Source organism: Notolabrus celidotus, chromosome 16, assembly GCF_009762535.1.
Source record: "Notolabrus celidotus isolate fNotCel1 chromosome 16, fNotCel1.pri, whole genome shotgun sequence".
Taxonomy (NCBI): Eukaryota; Metazoa; Chordata; class Actinopteri; order Labriformes; family Labridae; genus Notolabrus; species Notolabrus celidotus.
The window spans coordinates 24,332,768-24,346,387 of NC_048287.1; the positions used below are offsets into that span (position 1 = coordinate 24,332,768).

Below are 13,620 nucleotides of genomic sequence, written 5' to 3' on the forward strand. Positions count from 1 at the left end.
CCCTATAATATAACAGTGACTCATTTGTTTGACATGATCTCCAGTGTTTATGATGGCAACAAAGTGAGCCGGAGGTAATAAGCAGATTTTGGGGCGCTGCTGGACAGGACATTTCCTGTATCTCTTCAGCTGCCCTGTCCATTAAAGGTGAAAATGCCCAAAAATATAACTTAAGAAAAAGAAGCAGATTGAGGGCTACTTTAAAAATCATCCAATTTGATCAGAATTTATACTATATGCAAGGATTACAAGCTCTCCCTTATGTCATAAGTCTGATTTCAATATCAAATATCCATTGTTTGCTCTCAGTCATACTGCAGGGCAGGCTGGAAATGCTCCTGTGCATACTTTTTTTTCAGCTCAGCTCTCTCTGACGACGGACAGTTATCAGCATCACTGTTATGGAGAGCTGGCAGGTATAAAAGGACCCACTCATGGGTGGGATCGCCATAAAGAAGCAAACACCTTTCAGAAACATCTACACACCATAATGGAGAAGACAGGGACGCTGGTTCTGTGTGTGTGTTTGAGCTTCATGTCTCTGGGCTGCACTGAGGTAAGACACACTTAAACTATTAGTCAGAACTAATAATGAAAATCTGTGGACATCATGGACTTGTCCACTTTAAGACTGACAAGAAGGTGATGGTCAAATCGATGAGTGTCTTGATTATTGGACACTGGTGAGACATAGCACAGCAGACTTTGTTTTCCTGCCTTAAGCATGGTTACATTCAAATTAGTCTGAGGTGAGGTAAATCAAAAATTTACATGCATTTTTAATGGACAGGACAGCTGAAGTCCAGGCAAATAGAGGGATACGAAATAAAGTAGTTTTGAAACAACAAAGAGCTTGTTTATGTTTATATAGATTCATTTCTTTATGAAGAGCAGACAATCTGAGGCACAATTCATTTTCAAAAGTGAATTAATAGGTCAGAAAATTCTAAAAAAATAAATCACTTCTAAAAACAACTTCAGGATGAGGATTTTCTTAAACTTTTGAACAACTTCTTCAGAAAAGTGATTCTAAATTTACCATTTGAAATTTAAAATGTTCACAACTTCCTCCACTGATGTGGTAAACTGACTATATTAGATCTACTAATATTTATCAAACCATACTGACCCTTTATTTTGCTGGAGAAACTCATTTCATATTAATTTTAGAAGGGCTCATATTTCCAGAATTACCTAACGTGACCTATCAGGAAAGAGGGAACAGGGACTCAGATGCAGATCTGCAAAGAGCAGACAGAGGACAATGAGGGCAAATTTGTACTGCGGGCCTCATCCAACCGCAGCAGTATGCAAAGTGGGATTAATTCTTTATGACTTGTGTAGATCAGCAGGTGCTTGACCTTTCCATGTTGTGGCTGTGAAAGGTTTGTCACTGACAGAGAGACACTGTATTGTGGCTTTATCTGTGGCATCAACCGACGGTACAGAGCAGGAGGAAATGATAACAACGTAAATGAGTGCTGAGAGATTGTTACCTGAATCCCTTATTAAATGCTCTTATTGTTATTAATGTATTATAGCACGTAGCTACAATTTAAAAATAGATTATGGTCCGTATAGTAAAATAAGTTTACTTACCTCAAGATACAAAACAACACAATAACATTTGAGGAAAAATAATATTGCTAATTTTAAGCAAAGAAAAGCTCCCAAATTATAACAAAGTTTATTGAACACAGCTTCAACGTGATCACAGAGTCAAATGTCAAATTGGTTTGACATGCAGAAATTAAAAGTCAGTGATGAGTTAAGAAGTAAAAGCACATTTAAAAAAGTGTGTTCTTAAAAGAGATTTAAAAGAGGACAAGGATGTGTCTTGCCTGATCTCCTCCAGCAGGTCATTCCAGAGTGATGGGCCCCTGACTGCAAAGGCCTGGTCACCTCTGGTTTTTAACTTCGCCCTTGGGAGTTCCAAGAGGGACCTGCCGGAAGATCTCAGGTAGCAGTTGGGGGACATACATCCCTACACACTCCCTTAGGTGTGGCAACCACTAGCAGAGCTAGCACCACCAGCCTTCAGTCCTCTTTGCAGGTTAACATCCACATACATGAGCTGTGCCTGAGCTAAGCTAATTATCAAAGATAACAGAGAAGCTACCATCAAGCCTCTGACAAATATAGTTAAACTAAGCAGAAGCAAAATGTGGGTACCATTAGCAGAGCCAGCACCACCAGCCTCTGGTCCTCTTTACAGGTTAACATCCACATACATGAGCTGTGCCTGAGATTACCTAATTATCAAAGATAGAGATGCTACCACCAAGCTTCTGATAAATATAGTGCAACTAAGCAGAAGCCTCTGGTCTTGAGAAATTAAGCCAAAAAGAAGTCCTAAAAACTGCAGTTCCTCAAGTGTCCACTTGAGGCTGGCTGCAGAGGGACTGGAAGCCACATACACACCCATTCAAAAAAGCTGATGCAAAAATAGACATGTTTACGGCATGGTTCAAAAAATGATTTTGGTCTTAATGAGGTTACAAGTTTCACATAATTAGGGGCAGGGCTGACTTTACTGACAAGTGGTCACAATGTAGCGGTAAGCAAGGAGGCCAAGAGCCCGCCTAAACTCTACCTCTTTGCTTCTTACTAGTTCGTACGAAGGTTAGGTTGAGTCAGGATTTCCAATATGAACTCCACTTCAGAAGTCAATGGGTGACATCACTGAGACTATGTCCATGTTTCATACTGTCTACGAGTTTAGCTACTAACACTGCAATCTGCACAATTATTGTTGAACACTAGATGTCACAGTCGTAGACATTACCACATTACTTGATCAATAAGGCAGCTAAGCTAATAAAAGGCTATCTGATAAAGATAACAGACGCTACCACCAAGCCAACAAGAAGCTTTACAACTTTTTTCGTCGTGTATGGAATAGAATGCAAGAAATCTTGTGATAAAATTTTAGCTAGGCGTATTATTTTACATCTGACAAAATCTATTTCCAGTATTTGCCAAGCGAGGCTAAGCACATCCTGACAAGCTCTGAATTTAGACATATGATTTTTTTTTTATTATAGCTTTTTAAATATTTTGGTGTTCATTTGAGAACAACCCAGCTTCTCAGGTTAATACTTTTATTAATTTATCATTTATTTTACCAGGTAAAAATATGTCTCAAAATCGTACATACTGTAGCTATAGAGCACTTACTGTAAGTGAGGGACAATGTTTGTGTTGAACCAAGCTCTAACAGAGGGATACTGCTATTAGTCCCAGATAAGAATTCTTAATTAGCTAATGACTCAGGTCTGCTAAACCCCTTGTGCAGCATTAACTGTTGTTTTTTTCCCTCCAGGCTCAAAATAGTACAAATGCAGCAGTGACCAGCAACAACACCAATTCAGCAGGTACCACCCAAGCCACACCAATGACAACACAACTGCCCAACCACAGCTCAACTCCTGTAACCTCCAACAGCAACAATACTGCCACCACCAGAGCCCCTCACACCTCCTCCACCTCTGCTACATCCTCCACCTCTGCTACATCCTCCACATCCCCCATCACTTCATCACAGCGTCCAACAATGTCATCCAAGACTGCATCAGCCACCTCTCAGCATCCTCCAACTGGGGCTAAAACTCCATCAACTTCAACTTTGACGACAAAAGGAGGGTCTGCCTCTTTGGTTGCGTCCTGTAGTCACATATTGGTGACTGTGATTTCTGTGCTGATTTACTGCAGAGAAGGCTGAGAGGGAAGAATCTGAAATTCACAGTATCAAGAGAAAGGCATTTATTAATCTGCTCTTACTTTGACCCTCACACTGGGTTATATGCACGCACAGAGCTCTTTTAAACTTCTAATGAAAAATGAAACAGCGTTAATAAACGATGCTCTATCACATGCTTCACATGTAAAAACAAAAAGCGAAAAATGAGAACATGATAGAGTGTTTCTGTGTGTATTAATTATGGCTAGCTTCTTATTTTGACTGTAAATAGATTTTTTAAAACAACATTTGACGTCTGGAAGCTGGGAGAGAAGTGACGATCTAATGAATACTGTGATTGTGCAAGAAATGGAGTTAAAGCTGCCACCACATTTGCATTTTGGTTTTGATATTAAAAGAGGCGTCATTCAAATTCAGGCTAATGTGAGCCACACATGAGGGTTTGTTTGTTTGTTCGTCTCTTTAATTTTCTATTTCTCTATCATTGCAAACTGACTTTCTTCACATCATTTAAGGAATAATGAGCATGTTTTATGCTATGTATTCAACTCAACTCAACTCAACTTTATTTATATAGCACCTTTCATTCATAAAAACATGTAGCCCAAAGTGCTTCACAGAATAACAGAGACTGAAAACAATAGCAATGGTAAAATTATAAAAGGCATGATTATAAATAAAATACTTAAAAAAGAAAAGAAAATCAATACAGTAAAATTGATGAAATAAGTAAGAGTGGAAAGAAAAGTTGAAAATAAGGTAGAGTTAACGAGATCAGATGAACACAAGAAATAAATAAATAAATAATTACATTTTATAAATAAATTTTAAAGCAATGCTTAAAATAATAATGATTAAAATAATAATGCAAATAATAATGTAAAATGTATTGCATTGTGTAAGTGCCAGCTTTTGTAGGATGTACAGTAAGTCTTGCAGTACTGTTGGGCACATCTGTTGGGAACATTTCCTCTTTGTGGTGTGGTTTGTATGCAGAAACATATGCATTAATCAATGTATCAATATTAAATCTGACCCCAGAATAGCAAAAAGCTTCACAGGTGTTTTTCATACATCTTACTGAGCAGTTAAAATTATGAATTCTACTTCTTATAGCACCTCTTCCAATCAAGGTGTAACATATCTTTAATTTAAAACCAGTTTATTTCTCTAAAAAAAATCACAAGCATGACGGGACGAAAATAGATCCTGTATCAGTGCACTTTGCTAAACAAAAAAAGAGACCAAACCTCTTACATTCATATCTGGATTGATAACAATTGGCTAGTGAGAGGTTTTGCATCTGTGATCCATAGCTGGGGTGGAGACGGACGGAAGGCTGCCTGAATGGAAATAAGTGTCAGGTGAATAATCTTGATGCAACATAAAAGGACAGCCTCTCGAAACTATCACTTTGCAAAACCAAGACTGTCTGCAAGGATACACTTCAGTACGATCAGGTTAGACCTGAACAGAAATACTCACTTTAAAAAACTGTGAGATTTAGACAATTATCTTCAGTTTGTTAGACTACAAGAGGACATCATCTCTAATTCAGTATGAAGTACCTGGTCTTCGGGCTGTTCTCGCTGACTCTGCTGGGATCTGTCTGTGCTGAGGTAAAAACTTTCTTCAAAGATTGTAGTCACATCAAGCTTTATTTATAAAGCACATTTAAAACAACCTCAGTTGAGTCAAAGACTGTAAATAGAAGGAGATGCAGAGCTTTCAAAATAAAAGCTTCTTTCATTGGATTTTCTAGTCAACAAATTGAAAATGACCACATTTTTTTTACAGCAAATGGCTTTAAGAATAAATGGACATGTAACGTTTACTGAAATTAACCATAAGGCTTGTTCATCACATTGAGATTTTCTATGTTCTGCTTTGTTTTTTAGCATTAATACTTTTTTTCTTGTTAAATCAATAATAAGTTTGAAACATGATAGCATTCTTGGGGCATTTTTCATAATAAAATAAATGTCAAATTAAGCAATTAGCATCAATTTAAATGTCATGTTCTCTCAAGAATCTCTGTTTATCTTATCTTCCATCCTACTCCAGCAAGAGAGCAATGGCAAGCATCCTACAATGATGCCAAACAACTCCACCGGCAATTCAACTTGGCATAACAGCACCGACACTAACACTGGGAACATGGGTGGCAGTGGTGGCACAGGCACGGGCACAGGCACCGGCACCGGCACCGGCACGGGCACTGGCACCGGCACCTACTCAGGCACCGGCACCGGCACCTACTCAGGCACCGGCACCGGCACCTCCTCAGGCACCGGCACCGGTTCAAGTTCGGGTACAGCCATGAGCACAGGCACCGGGGGCACAGGCGTGGGGCCTACAAACGGACAGAGCAACGTCTTCACCTCCTTCACTGTGCTGTTTGGACCGTTTGTACTTCAAGCACTTTGGCAGTGAGCGACCTCTGGTAGCTCAACGCTGAATTACAGCACTACCGTTCAACACAATGCTAATCTGAGTCTATATGTAAGCAGTAGAGGAAATGTGTTTGTAGATATCTATATAACTCATATAAAGTCATAGTGACAGTGCCAGCTTATATTCGCAGGCAGAAAATAGATGTGAATCACTGAGTTTGAACATTATTTGTGTTTTAAAAATGCTGCTGCATGAGAATAGCGGTCAACTTCATTTTCCAGTGTGAAAAAATACTACATAATGAAATATATCACATTCGTATATGCTTTTTGTTTTATTACCAATTAATATTGAATAAAGAGAGTGAAAAACAAAAGAAAGAGAGAGAGCATTGTTTCTTTTTTTTCTTTGTCATGTTGCACAGTTTAAAAAGCAAAGACACTTAAAAAATAAAACATTAAAATATAACAGACTGTGATGTCCAGCACATACAGTCTTTCTCCATATTTGATCTGTGTATCACAATAGAAAACAACAAAGGGAAAGCAAATCTGACATTAAAGATGCCAGTAACAGAATAAAATGCATAGTGTTTTTTTCCAGCAACGTTAAATAGATAAAAGGACGATAAACACACTTTAAATATTCAATTTTTTTAAAATTGACATTAAACAGTATTTATAGGGTACTGATATGTGAAAAGACTTTCTTTTTTTGGCTGTGAGGGAAAAGCTGAGTAATAATGAATAATAATGTTAAAGTCCCAACATCAGAGTCGCTGTGAGGTATTTTCATTAATAGTTCATTAACGTGCCTTTTGTGAATAAAGGGACATGTCTTCTTTCATATAATTATGTCCTGTATTTGTTAAGGTCATACAATGACACACAATGTAACCTGTTTTCCAATGGGGAACTTAGCTGTGTGGATAGAATGAGAAAAGCTATTTGAACAGCATACTGTAAATGATCTACCCTCTCACGGTAGTTGTAAGCATTAAAAATAAATACACAGAAACACTCCCTGAGATTCTCCCCAATTGTCTGTATATCAGAAAGAGGCATCAGTCATTATTTCAGTCTTGTTCATCATCTGCTTAAAACTCCTTACTGTAGCTTTAATCTCTTTTCAGTTTTCTTTCATATTTATTTTAAAAGTATTTAACTGTAGTGGGGCTAGTTTTACTATCAGCACATACAGCAGCATTAAAAAACCTACATGGCACATTTACAGTCGGTTGATCTATTAAGGTCATGATGGATGAACGAGATATGAGCAGCAGGTGACATTTTAGTGAGTCAGAGTTTTTGTTATCAGTAGAAAAATGAAATTACAGATAAAGCCATGAGAGAAAATAGCAAATGATCAAACCTAAAAAAAAAAAAGTATTAGATAGTCTTTACTTAAAAAACCTGGTGATATGATAGTCTGGTATTCCTTTCCTATTGGTATTTTAATGTTAGACCTTCAGCTGAAATCACAGGCATGTTGGACATTGTGTTCCTTGTAAGCACATGTGCCAAACTGAGGTCATACTTTACCCAAACAATGTACAGTGTGATGTATTGTAAAGGGTTTATTGACCCTGTCTATTAGAGCAGCTGTTCAAAAAGGCCCATAAAAAGCTGATAAGTGTGTACCAGTAGCACAGTCTGGATAACTGAGGTTTATACCCTGCAGGGGTCTTTCATGTTCTTATTGTGGGACAAACATCTTAAGAATCACCTTCACCCTGTAACTCAAACTGAAAACAACCAGGAAACAATACAGAAAACTATTTTCTAATCAGCTTGTCCACTATGAGGAAATATCTGCAATTTCTTTGCATCATTTGCAGCTACCACTTCAAGGATGTTCTCTTTGACATCTCATAAAAATTGATGATGTGATTAAAAATTAAACCACACATCAACGTCACAATGATAAAGCAGAATTTTTCTTCATCGCGCTTGTCCCATAAAAAGTTAAAGTTTTATAAAATCCTCAGCTCTGAATAAGCAGTTTATGAGGAGCTAAAATATGTTCAGTTAATGTTATATAAACATAGAGGAAGTTTGATCGTTATTCGCTTCATAGCAGCAACAAATTTTAGTTTCCAGTAACAGGAGAATTGATAGGGCAAAGTCTAATGTGAAATGGGTCAGGTGAAAGGACTCAGACTGGAACATGCCTCACAAACACACACTTGCATTTAACACATACATCCCCAACTGACTTCCTGGATCCAGAGCCAGGTTATATTGCACGTCATAAATTCACACCTGCCCCTCCTGAAACGTGATATTTTTGTATAAAAGTGGGAACAAAAAGCCTGAGCTCAGATTACTGGACGAGTGGAAGGAGACCAGGTCAAATAAGGAGAATTCAGGGTTAAAGTCACATATCAGCCTGAATTTGATTCAACGGAAACATTTTCAGTCACATTTTTGGTTCATCTCTAGATCTTGAACATGAAGATGATGGCTCTGGGATTTTACCTGTTGGCTCTGCTGGCTTTTTCACAGGTAACTACTTACAAAGTTGTTTTTTTTAATTAAACATCCAAGAAAATATGCTGAAATACTTGCACAAAGAATACAAATATACGCAATTAAACAAACATATAACAGACACATAACAGACAGTAGAAGCTGTTAACCACTGTTAAAGTCGGAGTAGATGAGGTTTGTCTTATTGTCTTGAAAGGTCAGATGGGTTCTGATGTCATTGAATGAGCTGTGGAAAGATACTGAGTGTCGTTTTTGAAAGTCATATAAAATAATTAAAGCTACTGTAAGTTTTATTTCATACTGCTTATGAAACAGCCTGACAGTAACATTGATGCCCCTATGACCAACAAATGCAAAAAAGACCAGATTGATTATTTTTAAATGTTTTTTTTTATGGTACCATTTATACTTTTTACACAGGATTAACAATTAGTGTTAAATTTGACTGTTAAAAGAAGCAGGATACAATTTTTTCGGCTTTCTATGCAAGATTGGAAAAGAGCCAAGACGAACCACTTTGTCTACAGGTGGGACCAAAATCTACGGAAACTTAAAGTTCTTAAAGTTATTTGGAGGAGCTTTGATGTAACTGTTACACAAACAGTTTTTGACTCACTTTTTTATAGTATATATGTGATTAAAGTTTACATTTAAGATTTGCAGAGTCAGCATAAAGTAACCTGCCATATTAAGACAAAATAGCAAATGTATTAAAATGAATTAGAATGCAATAAGGTGAAATAAAAGCAACAAAGAGACAAAGAATCATTTGATAAAACGGTGAAAGATAAAAACAGTGAAATAAATTTAAACTAAATCAATAACAGGTAGTAGATATCAGCATAATATGCAGATAAAGGCAATACAATTAAATAAATAAAGCCACCAAGATTTATACAAAAAATAAAGGCGGTAAATTAGTTATTAGGTAAATAAAGCAATTAAAGGAGATTGGATTAAATTAAAAAGTAAATGATAATAAAGGGAATAAGAGGATGACATCACCTAAAAGCAAGTCTGTAGAAGTGAGTTTTAAGAATAATTAGAATAATCATGTTAGAGATTCTGTGAGCCTTATCTCCTCATGGAGGTTGTTCAAAGTCGAGGTGCCCTGTTTCCAAAAAGCTTGGTCTCCTTTTAGATTCAAGCCTCAAATTCGGATCAGCAGCAGACTCGGCTAGGCAGGTGCCTTACTGAGGGAAGTTTGCATGTTCTCTCCATGCATGGGTTGATTCTCTGTGTACTCTGGCTTCATCCCACAATTCAAAAACATGCTTGTGAGGTTGATTGGTCACCCGAAATCAAGTGCGTGTGTGAATGGTTGTTTCTCCCTGCATTGTTAGATACCTGTTCACACTCTCGCCCAATAACAGCTGGGATAGGCTCCAGTTCCCCTGGGGCCCCGATTGGGATAAGGGGTAAAGAAAATGAATGGATGAATGTATAGGCGGTAACTACTGAAACAATTGTCTTATTGGTGTCCACATGATAGTCTTTGTTTCCATCACTGATTTGAGTAATGTTGCTTCTCTGTTACCAATCAGGCTCAAGAGGATAGCTCCACACCTAACGCAATGACCACAACATCAAGATCAGATACTACCATGTCTACAACAGTCACCACAGAGGGCTCTACCACCATGCCTACGACCATCACTACAACTGCTGCGCCACCAAGCAACCCAACCATCTTCCGAACCAGCCCTAAGACTACCACAACCCAGGGACGTACCACTGTGTCAGTGACTACAACCATGCCAACAACTACTGCACCAGCCACCACTCCAACTGCAGCTCCAACCACACCCTCTCTTTCAACCGACGCTTCAACAGCTTCAGCCACCAGTACAAGTGGTGCGACTACCTCAATGCCAACAACTACTGCACCAACCACCACTCCAACTGCAGCTCCAACCACACCCTCTCTTTCAACCGACGCTTCAACAGCTTCAGCCACCAGTACAAGTGGTGCGACTACCTCTACGCCGACGACAACACGCAATCTCACTATGGACAGTTCATCTGCGAACACGACGGCCGACTCCCCCACCCCACATTCAACCAGCTTACCAACCGAATCAATAACAACTGCCGACTCCCCCACCACAAATTCAAGCAGCTTACCAACCAAGTCAACAACAACGATGATGACGACTCCACCAACCCAAACCATCACCACCCCAAACAGAGGCTCCGGAGTGCAAGCTTCTCTGATGTTTTCTGTCATGCCATTGGTGCTGTACACTCTCTGCCCCTGAGCAGTACCCGCTAAAATTAACCTGAAGGACCAAACGACTTCATCGAATATGCACTCCAAAGATGATAACAAAGGACTGAATGAAATCTAGGAAAAAGTCTAACCTGCCCTTGAACTTTGAGTATAAATTGTAGCATTTTTTTTTTAAATTGGCAGTATGTGTAAACAAACTTTAGGCATTTTTTTAATCTGCAGGTCAATAGAAACCTAAGGTTCAGAATTCTTTGTGGGAGCAGGAATCCTCTCATACTATTTTAGTGTTTTGTACTTATTTAAGAAAACAATGGAATACAATGAGTGTGCTCACATTTAATTCAGAAATTGATATCAAATTTAACACTGAAACATTAAGGAAATTAAAATGGGAAACAACATTTGAATGCCATGTCAAGTTGATGACAATGATTTACAGAAAAGGGGAAATTGTTCTTCTGAAAGTGCCATTGTATGATGACCCCCTACCAATGTGAAGCTGAAGTTTGGCATACACAATAACCAGACTGTACTCATCATGGTCATAAAACTTCTTCCTATCATTTGGTTGTATATATTTGCAAAGGTCAACAAAAATAAAGCATAATTTATGCAAAGCAAATGAGGTTCTGTAAAGGAAGATCAAAGAAATATTTTGCACTATAACTTTATTCAGGTAGAAGGTAGAAATACATATATGAATACAAGTGTATAATTCAAATGTCATAGCCTTTATTAATCCTCTGATCGACAGATGGCCAGCAGAGCTTGTAGATAATCTCCTTTGAACTTGCTCTGTTTGAAAAGGAAGTACAAATGTAAAATGACTCAATAAAAATCAAGGTTTGTACATTTTTTTTGCAAAATGACTCTTCTTATTAGAACATTCTGAATGCTAACAGCACATAATTACATCAGTGTATTATTCATATGAGTGTGACTCACCTGTAGAGCCGTGTAGAGAGAAGTTCCTGTTAATTTAAGGAAGGCAACTCGGATACACAGCAGATCCTCCTCACAGTGGGACACCAAGATCCCCTGTACCATGGGTGCCTGGAAGCGTCAAATGTTAAGTGTTTAAACTCTTTTAAAGATTTTTTTTTTGGGGGGGGGGGGCTTTTTGCTTTTATTTTGATAGAACAACTTGAGAGAGACAGGAAATGCTAGAAGAGAAATGGGGGAATGACGTGCACCAAATCATGCCAGGATCGTAGCCTTTGTGCATGGTGCCAAATGGGCCAAACCAGCACCCCAATTTAACTGTTGTTCATTAGCTATCTGAGACACTAAGACATGCATTAAACAACATGCATGAAATGTCCATTTTGTCTCACACAGGGTTGTCTATAAAGGGACAGCTGTTGAACATCTCACCTTTGCATATCATCATATAAGGAAGTACTTATCATGGTGTAGGAAAAGAGCACGACACTACCTACATAGGGAGTTTCATACCTCAGGGCTGTTTCAAAGTGGTCTACAGACAGTTTGATATTTAGTGGCATCTAGTGGTAAAGTTGCACATAATGTAGGGAAACCTACAGAATTCAAAAAGTAGCACAAGGCTCTGTCTTCTGCCATAAATGGTTTGTCCTTTCTAGGCCACTGTAGAAATGTGAACAATTTGAAATAAGACCCACGCTCATTGTAGATATAAATAGCTTATATGCCATGCTTTTAATAACCCAATAACTTGGGTCACATGCAAATTTTAGAGTTGCTGTTCACACATATGTATTATGAAAAAAGTGGTGTTATGATCAAACATTTCAGCCATCAATCAGTCTCAGTACTCTTTAATAATTTTATAAATTGTCAAAACCCATTATTTCAGTTTCTTACCTTCATTGTAGTAAGTCTTTTGGCGAGGTAGATATAAGGGGCTTCAATGCACTGTACTGTTAAGACAATGACAAAAATAAATCAGTAAACAATCAACAGTCTGAGTGCTTATTAATCTCACATGCAGTATCTGTGACAATGTTTACCTAAAATGCTTAAACCCAGTTTAACATCTCCTGTAAAGCATTTCTCCACAGCCTGTTGCACCATCTGTCCAGTCTCCACCTCCAGACCCATCAGCACTGTTAGTAATGGACAGTCAGTAAAATTCATTAATTTTCACAAAAGTGATGAAATTGCATGATACAGATTTGAATATGCAAGAACTTTGTAAGAAATATCTATCACACCCATACCTTTGTCAAGATGGGTGGAGTCTCTGGAGGTCAGTATGTCTATCCATGGACCTGGATCTGCTTTTTTCGCATTGAGAGATGCAGAGAGAGTCTAGAAGAATAGAAACAATGTGGTGACACTGATGTAGATTGCCTGGACGTTATGTCTTCTTACATACTCTTACAGATGGAGGTAGTCTGAGACCTCCAGGGCTCCTAACGAGCTTATCATTGAGAGCACCTGCCCTCATTACACCCAGCTTGAGCTCATCAGCCTGGCAGCTCAATAAAAGGAGCTCCTTTCCCTCAGTTAGGTGTGTGCAACAGAGAAGACAACACCTCCAGTTGTTTTCTCTGGGTTTGGTTTGAAGAGAGAGTGTATATGTTTGTGGATGTATTGTGGAGGTATTGTGGAGGTATTGTGGAGGGAAGGAGGGTGGCAAAAGGATAATTATAAAGAGGATTGACCTCTCAGGAGAGTTTTTTCAGATTACAGTTGGTTTAGGCCTGTTCCTTAGTTTGTCTACTCTTTGTAGTAGACTTAGTGGGTGGCTGTGGAGCTTTACACCTCCACTCCACCTTTTAGACCCCAAAGGCCTTACATTTGTTTGTATTTGAGGGTTTTCAGTT

General features: G+C 38.3%; 4 protein-coding genes across 5 annotated transcripts; 3 read left to right on the forward strand and 1 right to left on the reverse strand.

Moving 5' to 3' along the window:
* Positions 1-388: 388 nt before the first annotated feature.
* Positions 389-4,135, forward strand: LOC117828289 (mucin-13-like). The gene is made up of 2 exons (XM_034705328.1): positions 389-556; positions 3,323-4,135. Exons 1-2 carry the CDS (start codon positions 491-493, stop codon positions 3,719-3,721), a joined length of 465 nt encoding a protein of 154 aa, XP_034561219.1. The 5' UTR covers positions 389-490; the 3' UTR covers positions 3,722-4,135.
* Positions 4,136-5,172: 1,037 nt separating this feature from the next.
* On the forward strand, positions 5,173-6,402 carry LOC117828438 (period circadian protein). Its single transcript, XM_034705584.1, has 2 exons — positions 5,173-5,319; positions 5,765-6,402. Exons 1-2 carry the CDS (start codon positions 5,260-5,262, stop codon positions 6,131-6,133), a joined length of 429 nt encoding a protein of 142 aa, XP_034561475.1. The 5' UTR covers positions 5,173-5,259; the 3' UTR covers positions 6,134-6,402.
* Positions 6,403-8,433: 2,031 nt separating this feature from the next.
* LOC117828515 (cell wall protein DAN4-like) lies at positions 8,434-11,668 on the forward strand. Of its 2 annotated transcripts, XM_034705699.1 has the most exons (3): positions 8,434-8,598; positions 10,128-10,876; positions 10,991-11,668. In XM_034705699.1, exons 1-2 carry the CDS (start codon positions 8,545-8,547, stop codon positions 10,839-10,841), a joined length of 768 nt encoding a protein of 255 aa, XP_034561590.1. In that variant the 5' UTR covers positions 8,434-8,544; the 3' UTR covers positions 10,842-10,876; positions 10,991-11,668. The 2 variants fall into 2 exon arrangements, with proteins under 2 accessions (XP_034561590.1, XP_034561589.1); XM_034705698.1 differs by having other exon boundaries at positions 10,128-11,668.
* Positions 11,465-13,194, reverse strand: LOC117828516 (annexin A9-like). Its single transcript, XM_034705700.1, has 5 exons — positions 13,012-13,194; positions 12,802-12,897; positions 12,656-12,711; positions 11,759-11,866; positions 11,465-11,608 (listed from the first exon to the last, which is right to left on the reverse strand). The coding sequence occupies exons 2-5, from the start codon at positions 12,890-12,892 to the stop codon at positions 11,549-11,551; spliced, it is 315 nt and encodes a 104-aa protein (XP_034561591.1). The 5' UTR covers positions 12,893-12,897; positions 13,012-13,194; the 3' UTR covers positions 11,465-11,548.
* Between the last annotated feature and the right edge of the window lie 426 nt (positions 13,195-13,620).

Coding starts and splice junctions, on each gene's coding strand:
- LOC117828289 (XM_034705328.1), top strand. CDS start 491: ATGGAGAAGACAGGGACGCTGGTTCTGTGTGTGTGTTTGAGCTTCATG. Junction 557..3,322: donor TGTCTCTGGGCTGCACTGAG/GTAAGACACACT, acceptor TTTTCCCTCCAG/GCTCAAAATAGTACAAATGC.
- LOC117828438 (XM_034705584.1), top strand. CDS start 5,260: ATGAAGTACCTGGTCTTCGGGCTGTTCTCGCTGACTCTGCTGGGATCT. Junction 5,320..5,764: donor TGGGATCTGTCTGTGCTGAG/GTAAAAACTTTC, acceptor ATCCTACTCCAG/CAAGAGAGCAATGGCAAGCA.
- LOC117828515 (XM_034705698.1), top strand. CDS start 8,545: ATGAAGATGATGGCTCTGGGATTTTACCTGTTGGCTCTGCTGGCTTTT. Junction 8,599..10,127: donor CTCTGCTGGCTTTTTCACAG/GTAACTACTTAC, acceptor GTTACCAATCAG/GCTCAAGAGGATAGCTCCAC.
- LOC117828516 (XM_034705700.1), bottom strand. CDS start 12,892: ATGGGTCTGGAGGTGGAGACTGGACAGATGGTGCAACAGGCTGTGGAG. Junction 12,712..12,801: donor ACTGGGTTTAAGCATTTTAG/GTAAACATTGTC, acceptor TTGTCTTAACAG/TACAGTGCATTGAAGCCCCT. Junction 11,609..11,758: donor CTCTCTACACGGCTCTACAG/GTGAGTCACACT, acceptor CTTTTCAAACAG/AGCAAGTTCAAAGGAGATTA.